Below are 13,393 nucleotides of genomic sequence, written 5' to 3' on the forward strand. Positions count from 1 at the left end.
GAAGAATGCCTGTGTATGCTGCAGGTGTTATCTGCAGAGAAATACTGTCCCCTTTCCTCTAAACAAATCTTTTTTAATGAGGCTGCATAGCATCACTTATGTAGCTTACTCGAGTGAGTGCTGGTCTCAGCTGCTCTACACTGACCATTAGAAAAAGTCTTTAGGAGTGTATCTATTTTTAGTCTGTGACGCACCCAACATATTCCGTCCTGTAAAATGCAACATCCTGCTCTTATAAGTCATTTGTAACTAAAACCTGCAATTACCTTTAAGTTTCCATCTGGAGTTGAACAAAATATGTTGCAGTGACAACAGGATCCTGTAGGGTAGAGATCCATTAGCTGGATGTTTTGTCCCCTGGCCTACTCTTTTGTCTTCGCTCTAATTACAGAGCAATACAAAACGATAGACACATGACATTTCGCTGGATAATGGTTCTTGAGTACTTCCTGGAAAACAAAGCCCCTGTAGGGCTGATGTGGGGCTGTAATTAAAGGTGTGCATGCAGGCATCCTGACAGGAGGACACTACGGGTGACAAGAACATATGTTAAAGAACAGCATGTGTTCAAATCAGAGCTTTATCGTGCCCTTTTGGTGTCTCATCTAGATGCATCAGGTAGAGAAAATGATGTGGTATATTTAGGTATGATAATATATGATTGACTTAATCATGGGTTACATTAAAATAATAACAACAGTGACTTTTGGTTTCAGTCTGACTTGAATCTCAGTCTCGAGGGTGTAAGTCCTACTATGTTGCACTGATCCATTGTGCAACATCCTCTACTAGTTTACAGCTGGTGTGTCTCATTCAAACACTTAAAGGCTTGTAGGACAGGCTAGTAAAAGCATACATATTTGATGACATGGACATGAGAAGGGGCTGTTATGACTCTCAAAATGGGATGCTTTCCTGAAGAAGACAAGCCAAAAGTTCACAAGAGAACAGATATTACAAGGAGACCGTATTTAATGAAACAGTCAAATTTTACTTGATGACAGTGTGGTGCAGACTTTATGATGGGGGTTCCCAGTTATTGGAATTGACTCGCCGGACTGATTGGCATCCATACTGTTGAATTAGACATGCTGATTAGTGCTTTATTGTATGGTAGGTGAGATATGGTGGACTGGGAATAAACCAAAAAAAAGCTGTGTGTGTATTAGAGCTGTCAAATGATCGTTTTTTTAAATCACAATCAATCACAGAATTTAAATAGTGATTTGTGATTAATAACATTTTAATCACATTTTCAAAATTCAATGTGTTGCATTTCAAAACAGTTTTTAAGTCTGTATTGACCATTTAAAGCAATCTTATCAGTGTCTTATTTTGGGAATCAAATGAACACAATGACCTGTACTTTACTTTTTACTTCTCAACTGAGCTGTCGGGGAGTTTTTTAATTAAGTGAAAACGGCCATTCAAAAGTGCAGAGGTGATGTTATTTTCCATGAAGGCTGCAACCAGATGGTGTGGCAGCTTAACTACCAGTACTGCATTCAGGCACTATCAGTTTATCAGTACTAGCACAACATGGGGCACCTCATGGACTGACTTCACTCTGATTGCCCAAACCTTGAGCAGTCAGCTGACTATTTAGCCACCAAATTAGCCACTGCATCAGTCAGCTACAGGAACAGCCAGTCATCAGTAAGTCAGGCAGTTGGCTACAAAACCTCTTCTGCAAATATTTCATACAGATAGACATGACTGACTCTATGGATGATTCTCCGGTACTCAACCTCTGATGCATGGCTGTCAACCGACAGTAAATACAATATAAAACCACAGGAAACATTGAAAGATGAAGAACGGTAAAGACAGTTTCATTTGTGATGCCAGCAACTAATGCTTTAATTTCTTCAGACCCATTCTTGTATTGAAAATTCCAACAACTCTGCAGTGCCACAGGTGATTGAAGGTGTTTCGAGTGATCTGTCCTGCAGGTTGATCATGTGAGGATTAGAAATCCCTTCATCTGAGCTCTACATTCTCTTCCCCTATTACTGCTGGATTGCTGGTTGGCATTATACTCTACAGCTACAACTACAGAACGGATCAAAAGTTGTTCTCTCTCTGGACTAATACCTTCAATTTGCAGACATTTTCATATCATAATTGCTTTGTCATCCTTTGACCTTTGTGTAGGTCGATACGCAGAGCTGTAAAAACCACACTGTGGAATAATGCCAAAGAGAATATGGACTTCCTGGCACGATGCCGTCACACTGATCACACTGTTCTGCAAAAATCTGCCTCATATCTATTCATGTATTCATCTTCAGTCTTTATCTCTATGTCTCATCCTCTCTTTCTGTCTCCGGATTTCTGACCCTTTATGCAGTTTCATCTTCTGATACTCTTATGATATTTGTTGCAGTGAATGACTGCAAATAAAGTAAAGTATTGCTCTCTGGTTATTCTGTGAGGGTTGACTCTCGACGCAAGGGTGCAGCTTTTATCTTCACCAGTAAAAATCTGAATCAAAAAGAAGTTAGAATTTAAATGTGTCGAGTGTAGCATTCTCATTCTGTTATTTATGAAGTGTCAGTAATATTTTATTTTGGTTTATGTTTTTGTGATGATAGTTTTTATTTGACAAAGCATTTTGCTTTTGAAAAAGCCTTCAAACTACATGAAATAGAAGCATCTAATCTGAATTTAAATAAAGGTAATGTTTCAAAATGTTTAGTCAATGTGAGTTTGAAGCTCTAAGCCAAAACCAATAATAATTACCTCCCTTTAGAAAGCCTATCAAAGCTCATTTATTTTCTCAGTGAAGTAATGGTATCTCCTTCTCTCAAGGGTTTGTCAGGAATGGCTGAAATAGAGTGCTATAAAAGATAGATGGTTGTTGTTGGTGCATTATTTTGTGCCTGTGAACCAACAAAAAAGGTTTGTTGGTATTTCTTTATTTTGGGCTGAACATGATAATGATTCAGGGGGAAACACTTCTGTGTGTCAGGCTGCTGTTCTCCTGCTAGGTACATGTGTAAGACGAGTAGCAGAAGAGTTTAACAAGAAAATGTCAGAATTGAATACCGTTGTATAATATATTACAATATCATAATATTGACTTCAGAAGTTGGCCAGCCCTAAAACCATCTGTTAACTGAGCTTGGCAGAGTTAAAGAGTCAGATGGGCCACATTACCTGCAATTTATTGTAAATGATTCTTTATTCCATCCCAAAATGTTACTGGCATGATAGCTGAGCAGCACCAAAATATAATTTATCAAGTTATTCTCTCTCTCTTTATCTCTCATCTTTCCCTGGCCCTCCTTCTCTTACCCTTGTATTCACTCATATCCTCTCCCATCTTTTCCTTATTTTGATCTTTGTCTTTCCATTTTGCACTTGTCTTTAACCGACCGTCTTTCTCATCTCTTGCAGTTTAAGTGCTGTGGGGGCAAGGAGTTTAAAGACTGGGAAGTCAACATGTACCACAACTGTACGGCACCTGGTCCATTGGCCTGTGGCGTCCCGTACACCTGCTGCATTACCACTAAGGTAGGTCCAACCCCCCCCCAGCATTACAACTACTAACTGCTACAACTATCACTATTATATTGCATAGCATGTTTATTTCTGGCATATTTAGTGAAGCTCTGTTAAATTCTTCTCAAAAAGTTATATTAAGGTCATTATTTCATTTTGGATTTCCCTGCAGACAAGTCTAAATGTTTCACACAAAGCCACACAATACAATGTATTATTCAATATTCAACACAGAGCACTGACCTGAAAAAAAGATATGAACATCAATGCCTTCATGAGCTTTGCACTCACACGGGATGTTTCTTTTATATCACATTTAAGGCAAAATGAGACAATTTTAGAAATCACATTCTGTCAACATCCAATGAGAAAATAGCTGCATAAGAATCTAACTAAGTTGATTAAAGACTTTAAGGCTGCAGGGGGAAATGCACCAAGTCTTGTAAGTTGCTCCAAGATATGTCACCTTAGTCAGAACAAAATCAGTTGCTGAAGAGGTTCACCACTCTGTGAGTGACTGGGTGAGCAAATATTTCAACAGTTTTAGAATAATGCTCCTGAGCATAAAATAATTTAAGGATTTCAGCATACTATCATTGAAAGATTACGGAAATCTAGAGAAATCTCTGCACAACAGGGACATGGTTTTGTATGTATTGTATAACTGAGACAGGATGGTCATGATTCTCAGAGCACTGCATCAAAAACAGACATGACTCTGCAGTGGAAATCACTGCATGGGTTCATAATCAGATCTAAAACTACTGTCTGCGATTGACAATATGATAACCATACTCATTACTGGAATTAGTTCATTCACTTACCGCAATGTGTTTTTTAGGTTTGACGGTGAGTTTTGGAACGCCATTATTTCAGTTTTTTTCGGCAAACACAGGAGGCACTTCATTGTGTAGGATGAATCTTTCATCCCGGCAAAAGCGAAAAGGTTTTTTAGATATTGCCACGGGAGTCCGTCTTCTCCTGAAGCACAATTAGCAGGTGGAGGTGTGGCGGTGTCTCCACTATCGACAGTGGAAGAGGTTGCTTCCATCGTGCTGTTGAGACTGACGAATATTTGCAGGCTGTGTGCGGTCTCGCTGAGATTAGCCTCAGCTTGAACACACACAGTCCCAAAAATCCATACGTCATAGGACAATTATATTCACGTTTTATTTTGTAGTGTGTAACGACGGTGGCAATATAAATGTTGCGGAATAAAAGTATATTTTCTTTCTTTTTAATGTAGTGAAATAAAAGTACAGTTGCAAAAAATATAGAAACTCAAGTAAAGTATAGACACTCCCAAAACCTACTTAAGTACTGTAACAAAGTACTTTTACTTCGTTCCTTCACACCACTGCTGTGAACACTGTTTGCAAAGAGGAAACCATACAGAAAAATTATCCAGAATTGCCGCCAACCTGATAGTTTGGCCTGATAGTTTTGGGAAGCAAATGTGCCAATGGTATAGGAAGCTTACACGTCTGGGAAGGCACCATTAATGCTGAACAAGATGTACAGGTTCTGGAGCAACATATACTTATGCAACATTTTAGGGAAGAACTTGCATAACACAGGAAGAATGCCAAACTACATTTTGCACAAATTACAACAGGGTCACTCTGTAGCAGAAGAGTTTGGGTGCTAAACTGGCCTGCCTGCAGTCCTTACTTGTCACTTTGCAAACATTTGGCAAAATATGAAACAGAATATACAACAAACAATTTAAACAAAGCAATTACATTTTTCAGTTTCACCATTTGATACGTTGTCTTAGCACTCTTTTCAATCAAATTTAGAGTTTAACTGATACGCAAACTATCATTATCTATATTTATCGACATTTTACATACCATGCAAGCTTTTCCGGTACTAGGCTTGTATAAAGACAGATACTTACCTGATCTCTGCTGTCTTCTCATTCGTGCTCCAGACTAGTCGCTTACAGCTACATTAGCATTCTAGCATAGCCCAACTTCTAGAAGTTCTACCAGTCTAGTTGCCTTACGGATCAAGCTTTGCATCCTAGCATACCCCATGTACCTCAGATTTAACTAAAAGAACCACGGTGCATTGTCCGTGTTTTGATGTAAAAAAAATCTTTATTACATTGTGGCTGCAACTCGTTATAACCTTGTTTAAATGTCCATCACAAGTCTGATAATACTATAGAAGTGCTATGGTAAATTGATGCAGCACTCTTTATGAAACCAGTTGACTGTGTTATTTCATCACAAAATGTTATCATATTTTTTGTTTGCTATTTCAATTTCCTCATTTTGAATGCACCTGCTACCTGAACAGGTGCCGTTTGAATCTCTGTCAAAACCACTTTCTACTGACGAGAAATGCACATGCTGGTTATTCAAGATGTATTGTGCTCATTATGTCTGTCATATTTGTGAAGAGGTTTGAAGATCAGCTTGTGTGACATAATGCAAAGAGCTAGGATAAAGCAAACATTACATAATTCCAGGCTACAAACAATATGTGTTTGTAATGGTTCTTTGAATCCTTGAATCAGTTTTTATGTCATTATGGTAATAGCTATAATAATATGGAGTTAGGTTCCAAATGCACCACTGTGGCTTTTATAATGGTGATTAAGCCTGTTCATGCCCAACACACTCATGGGCAGTTTTCTCCCACACAAAAAAAACATACACTTCCCTTTTTTGAAACACCTACACTCTGCAGAGTTTACAGGGAAACAAGAGGAAAACTAAAAGTTTTTATTTGGACAGAAAACAGTTTGAGGAACAGGCCATCTCTGCTCATAGCTGAACTCATGAAACACTGCTGCTGCTACTGTTTCCTGTGTTCTCAGTGTTTGGTGTAACTAAGTGCTGTCATTCAAACTTGTTTTCCTTTATTCAGCTCTCTAGAATAGTGTGAGTCACTGGTGATGACTAGGGTTGCAAAGGCCATTCAAAAATTAACAAAAATGCAATCCCAACAAAGTCCCATTCAAAATGTTAAATGAAAAGAGCCCCTCTCCCTCCAAAAAAAGTCCCGTTCAACATGCAAATAAAAAATGCATGTAGGGGGCGTGGTTTCAATAACCCTGCAGTAAGCAGTGTGCTATGTGCATGTGATTGAGGAATAGCATAGATATTCAACTGTACTTGCATGCAATCTGGTTGTTTTAGTCAGGATTATGCTAGAATATATTTTCACCAACTATATTTAAACTCCCTATTAAGAGCCAACCTTTAATTTAGTGAATTCCTGTTTTTTTCCTGTTTATTCCCATAAATTCCCGTTTATTCCCATGGAAAGTTTCCAACTTTGAAAATTCACGGAATTTTGCAATCCTAGTGATGACAAGGTCAGATGTTTTTTCTTGTCAACTGATAAAAAATGGATAATGTATAGTTAGCCGCTGGTTATGCCAAATAGAATCCTAACCGGGTGGGACAAGACCCGGACACAAAGGGGATTTTTTATTTAATAAGTATGTATTTATACGGACCAAGAGAACAAAACAGCTCCTCGGATTCAACAGTTGGTAACACTTCCATGGCCACAGTACTCTTATCAGCCAACTTATGAATCAGATGTGTAACATTAAGCTTAACATTTTCATTCATAGTTAAGTCAAAACATTAGCATGTATCTGTATTCTTAAAAGATGCAGAAATAACAGCAGCTACAATATGAGATCCCCTTCCCCGCAACTTTTCCATGACGTTTTCTTCTCATTCATTCAGTCCAGTAACACTTCCAAAGCCCATACTGTGTTGGAGTTTGTGGTTGCTTCACGTCTGTTTCCTTCAATTTGGCGGACATCTCTTTGACTTGGCTCCTTGCATGTTTTAACATCCCTTGCCACCCTGTTTTCCCACTTCTCATCTTCTCTGCCAGTGACCGGTCAGTATTCATCATCAATCTAAAGTTTTGCGCTTGACAAATAAGTTGAAAGTTAATATTAAAAAAAATATCCTCCATCTCTTTCATGTTACCTCACGATGCTATCAGAGCTACAATTTTGGCAGACTGTCAACAGAAAGAGGTGAAATCATAAACAGTATAATTGATGTACTGTAACTCCTTTCTATGGATTGATTTGTGGGATGTAAGATCAGGTTGTCCTCAGCATCGCCTTTGCTATTCAGAGTAAATCAATTCTGTTGTCAAAGGGTTTCAAGTATTTAACTGAGCCTGATAATTAGTAGAAAAGCTGGGTTATAAAGTATATCAACAGTGTGGAAATAAGAGTCCTTAACTAATCAGATTATGGTGCTACAGGGTTGTAATAAAGTATAGTGATATTCTTGTGCCAGAGGGCCACAACACACATTATGTCACTTTGTCTTTAACTATTTGAGTACACTGTAAAGATATATTCTAGAGGCTCAATACGGAAGATCACAAAAGAAGCTGCATACACACACTAATTATTGTTGTGCAAACGTCACTAAAACATCTCTAACAGACAGGCTTTCAACGGCCAACTGTATTGTGGTCAGTCATTTTATCTTATCCTAAAACACACACAGATAACAACACACACACACACACACACACACACACACACACACACACACACACACACACACACACACACACACACACACACACACACACACACATCAGTTTCTCTTTTGATCATGGCCCAGGCAGTTATGAGGTGTGTTATTGTGTGCCCCTCTGGTGACTGTGTTACTATTTTTACCTTTGACATCTCTCTCTCTCTCTCTCTCTCTCTCTCTCTCTCTCTCTCTCTCCTCTCTTGCAGCCTAATGAGGTGGCCAACACTTTGTGTGGATACCAGGTGTTAAAAAAAGAAGTAAGTCCTCAGAGACAACCCTACCTGATCGATCTTAGAAAGCACTGATGAATTTTTAATCTTGGTCATTAAAGTGCAGCAGAGTCTCACCTCCAGTTTGAGCATTGAATGAACATCAGGCATCAAAGGCCCACGTTATGCTTAGGACTTGATCATTTTCATATATGTAAAAGAGTTAAACATGAGATCTTCATTTTGAAACACGGGACATTTAAGTTATCAGTTGTGAGAAATTGTGTCATTAAAACAAATGCATGTAAAATGAACACTTGTGTCTCAGCATCAGTGTATCTGTCCCCTTTTTAAATGTGTGAAATAAAGAACGTGTCTCTATCTTATGTACTGCTGGTCTATAGTTCACAGACTTAATAACCAGTGTCATGACTTTAACAACAACCTCTTTAACAAATGATTTCTGTCTCATAGCGTCTGGATTTGATTGACACCATCAACATCAGAGGCTGCACTGATGCTTTCTTCATTTGGTTGATGGACAACTATAAGATTATGGCTGGACTGCTACTAGGGATTCTTCTGCCTCAGGTAGAATACAGCAACGTTTGTCTCTTTTACTGAGCTCTTTTCACCACTCAGAGAGGAGAGTTGTTGTACCTTTGTGCCGGTGACTTTTATACTTGTTTCAACCTTTGCTGAAACGCTCATAGCTGGCAGGGATTTAAAATAATTCAGTATGGTTGTGAGTATCAGAGGCAAATGGAAATACAACATTTGGTGGAGCAACCCAGATGACTGTGTGGGAGATGTAAATTGCTTCCTGGCAGGTATATCTGAAAACTGCATCAGCTGTGATAAAATGAGGGACAATTTTCACAAAACACTTTGCCTCCATCGTGCTGTACATTTAGATCAAACAGGCGGAGTTATGATACATCCATTTCCTTGTCCATGATAGTTGAAGATGCCTGACTGCTTTTTTTCTTACATTTAAAAAGCACATACTGTGACCCTCAAACCCCAACCTGTTACACATTTACATTGCTGTTACATCTGCCACTTTCCTTCCATGTCCAGATATTTTCATCAGATCCATTGGAGGATGTGGGCATGGTAGACCTCTACCTTTTCTGCTCTTTACATCTCATTTAAACTAATTCAGCACATCAAATGCCAACACACTCATAGACACTGACAGCTGCAGATAATTGGATTTATACAATCTGCCATTTCGGAAGAAGTGTGTTTCTTTGATACCCCTCTCACCTCTTCCTTCTCCATTTGTTCATGGCATCAGTGTAAGACAGACTAAAGTGTTAAAGTGTAAGAACCCGAGAGGAGAAACATTATTCTTTTGTGACATCAGTTCTATATTTTTGTGATCTCTCTCTCTCTCTCTCTCTCTCTCTCTCCTCTCTCTCTCTCTCTCTCTCTCTCTCTCTCTCTCTCTCTCTCTCTCTCTCTCTCTCTCTCTCTCTCTCTCTCTCTCTCTCTCTCTCTCTCTCTCTTTTCAGTTCTTTGGTGTAATAATCAGCTGGCTGTACATCACGCGTGTTGAAGATGCCATCATTGAGTGCGGTCACTACACAGATGGACTACTGAACTCAAGCGCACAGGAAAAACAAGCCAAGAGGCAGCACCACATGGCCAAATGGTTCATGTGCATGCCAGAGATCGACTGAGACACAACAAATGAACTCTGGCCAACACTCACAGTTGGTTACATTACTGCAGTCGATCCAGATACTGCTGCAGCTGCTGTCGGCTGCAGGGTTGCTGTCTGTTATCCATTGAGGGGTGGTGGGGAGGGGAGGGGCGTTTCTATGTTATTGTTATGGGGGAAGGGTTTTGTCTTAAGATAATTGAAACAGAGATAGATGTGTGTTTTTTTCCATTCTGTATGTATCCAAAACAGAAATGTTTGCAGGGTCCACTGTGTAATGAATTATTAATAACTGTGTTAACATACAGTGCACTTATGCATGAGTGGGAAATAAGAGCTCCTTTAGATGTGTGCTTTTAGTTGCAATGTGCCTCAGACTGACTCAGGGATAAACGCACAAACCAACAGGACTCTTCTTGATTCTGGTTTCAAGGAAGTTCATGAAAAAAATTAAGTTTAGCACTGACCTCTATATCTTTCTGTTTTAAGCACCATTTAGAAATGATTAGACTTGCTTGTTTTCAGTTATTTGAAAGCAGGACATGTTTCACTTATTTGTGTTGAGGACCCCAAATACTGCTTTATTTTATATATATATGAGCCCGCGTAGAAGCAGTACTTCTACGATACTCTGCGTATTCCTCTGTGACCACAAGTGCTTTAACCTCCATGATGAGTCCAGACTACACAAGTGCTGTCTGTAATTCTCAGATTTATTACACACATTTTCTTCATCAAAGCTTCATTCAAACCCAAATCAACTGCTCATCTGTTCATCTTCAGTCATTTTTCCAGTGTAATTAGAAAATGCAAAGCAGGTCTGGTCGTGTAGAGTGAGGGAGTCTGCTTGTTAGACAGTTTTTCAGCTTCATTTTGATGTAAGAGATGAGTTATAATGCAGTGTGGCCCACATAATAAGCCGATACCTCAGGGTTATTAGTAATCACAGGGACTCAGTCTCCTAGAAAAGTTCATTATGTGCCTCTAATTTAAAACAGAAAATTAATTTGTGAGAAGGTCTCATCTGAATGAGGTATTCCATCAACATGACAGAAAGAACTCTTGTGCTTAGTGGTAGTGCGTCTATGAAAATGTACCTCAACTTCCCAAAAAGTTTCTGTCTGCTATGCCGTCTGATAATTCAGTCCCCCTCTCATAACCTGATAAGTTTTCTCACTACACTCAGTAACGTGTCGACACATAACACAATCGAAGGAGCAGTTACAGATTTGGTTAAACCAATTACAAATGTAATTCCAGGAGACAGAGTTTAAAAGTATTTGAAGTTGCCTTGAAATATTCAGAAGTATGAAATTCGATGGGGTTAAGTTTTATATGTATGGATGTTAATAGGAATTTGTCATTTATATGAACTTAATATCCGAGGGAACCTTGTATGGGTTATGTGAAGTTTGAACCTGACTAAAAACAAAGTCTGATTGTTTGTGCATTATTTTTTTTGTATCTCCCTGTCTTTGTGTCTTTATGTGACTTCACATTCTTAATGATGTTCATATTAGTTCCTGCTGTCCCCACCGCCACAACATGTCTGCCAGCATTTCAAAATTGAGTTTTTTTTCACTTATTCCCTCTTGTATGAATTCATGTGTGAACTGGACCTGCAAAGATTTTACATGCTAATCTTGTTTGTAAAACACATCAGTCAAGCCAGATGTGTTTTAGTCCAGGCTGAAGTAATACAGCTCATGTTCACAGCTGCAGATGAATTAAAGTATATTAGAAGTATTTAACAGGTTTTATGATTTATGAATTAATTGGTTGGTGGGTTGGAGGTAAACATTTGAATAATCAACTGGTTTAGGGTTTATAAGGTGCTATAGTTACTAATAACATCTGACAGTATGGCTGCCATCTCACTGAATCTAATTATCCCACAGAAAAAAAACATTTTTTACACATTTCTACTGGTCTCAATTGACAGGAAAGGCCTCACATTCAACACATGACAGCCTCTTACTGATTTAAAGACGGGGGAGGGAAAGGTCAGATTTTTAATGGATTTAAAATGAAGACTGATTTATTCCACGTTATTTATCTTCCTCATTAAATCAGACATACTAATGGTAATGAGTTTCAAGACTACATTACATATGTGGCAGCTTCACTGGTCAGTTTGTCAGAGAAAACTTGCCTAGAATGCAGAACTATTCCTCCATCTTCTACTTTGCTTCTTGTTTTTGAACTAAATGTGTTTTATTGAGCTCTGGTACATAAGTCAAGTGTTATTTAGTCCTCATGGTGCGTTTTTGTTAAGATTTATGAAGATTTGTCATACTCTATGATACTGTCATACCAAAGATGTTCTAATTGCATTTTTTTTAAGTGTACAGAATGAATGATGGTTTCTATAAATATACTTCATGACGTATGACTGCAATGATGACCTTTATGTAACCATCATTATTAAAGCGTTCTGTGACAGTGCCTACACATCACATTCAAAGTCTTTAAAGGAATAACATAACCTGTAAATACATCTGCACAGTTAATTGCCAGGATGTTCAGATTACTTCCGGTGTGTTTGCCGTGCCCTGTGTGCGCTCACTTGGAGTAACATCATCTATCTTCGAAGGTTAGGATCATCATGAGGTCATTGAGTTGGAAAAAAGCACATTCAATAGTATGTTTTGCCAGGTTTAGAGCAGAGAATAAAATAATTTCTGCAGTTTGATGACTTCTTTTGCTTTTTGAGTTGACTGTAGCACTGAATAGATCCTCTTTTAGGGAGGGTTGAGGGATGGGACGGGCTGTTAAATAAATGATGGCTGATATAGTGTCATACTGTGTGTTTTCTGGGGCAGACTTCACTCTGAGTCTGCAGCTACATTTTTTTATGAACAAATATGCACATATTTTCTTGAAAGAACCAAGCTTGAACACGAAAGATGAAAAACGAGTAACAACCCAATCAGAGAAATTTACAAAGCATATTACTTCAACTAAATTTGTGTCCTTCTAATTCTGGTGTAACAAAGATCCACTGTATCTTTGACAGGGCTTCAAGAAGGAGGTGGGTTTTACTTTTGTCATGCCCCACACTGAGGTGGCCCTGAGGGGAACATCGCCTTGGAACAAACCCCAATAAAATCACATTAAACATCTCACAACAGCTAATGGTTTATTCTAGACATACAGAAAAAATACAATTTAATGAAGACTAAGGGGAAAAGCAACAACCCATAAATTCCTGAATGAACAGAAATAGGAAGCAAAAACGTTTGTCTGCTGCGGTCAGCACTGGATTCTTACAACACCCCAGATCAGGTTGAGCTGTTTATGCATTCAACATCACCTGCAGTGCTACAGAAAACAGAAGAGGAAAAGGGAGAGACAACTGAAAACACAGTCCTAAGAGCAGCTTTCAGTTGAGTAATATCACTGGAAATGTCATGAAGCATAGGGCTGTAATACTATCAGGATTTTTTTTCTCTTTTGCACATTTTTTATAGATTACTGGTGTT

The 13,393-nt window shown here is 38.5% G+C and overlaps 1 protein-coding gene across 1 annotated transcript in view; it reads left to right on the forward strand.

Annotated features, from left to right (window-relative positions):
• Positions 1 to 12,603, forward strand: part of tspan15 (tetraspanin 15) — a 50,580-nt gene extending 37,977 nt beyond the window's left edge. Inside the window, exons 5-8 of the mRNA XM_034680848.1 lie at positions 3,400 to 3,516; positions 8,243 to 8,293; positions 8,720 to 8,836; positions 9,763 to 12,603. Of these exons, the coding sequence (XP_034536739.1) occupies positions 3,400 to 3,516; positions 8,243 to 8,293; positions 8,720 to 8,836; positions 9,763 to 9,930 (453 nt within the window). The 3' untranslated portion in view covers positions 9,931 to 12,603. The remainder of the gene's footprint in view (positions 1 to 3,399; positions 3,517 to 8,242; positions 8,294 to 8,719; positions 8,837 to 9,762) is intronic.
• The last annotated feature ends 790 nt before the right edge of the window (positions 12,604 to 13,393 follow it).

The sequence above is a fragment of the Notolabrus celidotus genome, chromosome 3 (genome assembly GCF_009762535.1).
Source record: "Notolabrus celidotus isolate fNotCel1 chromosome 3, fNotCel1.pri, whole genome shotgun sequence".
NCBI lineage: Eukaryota > Metazoa > Chordata > Actinopteri > Labriformes > Labridae > Notolabrus > Notolabrus celidotus.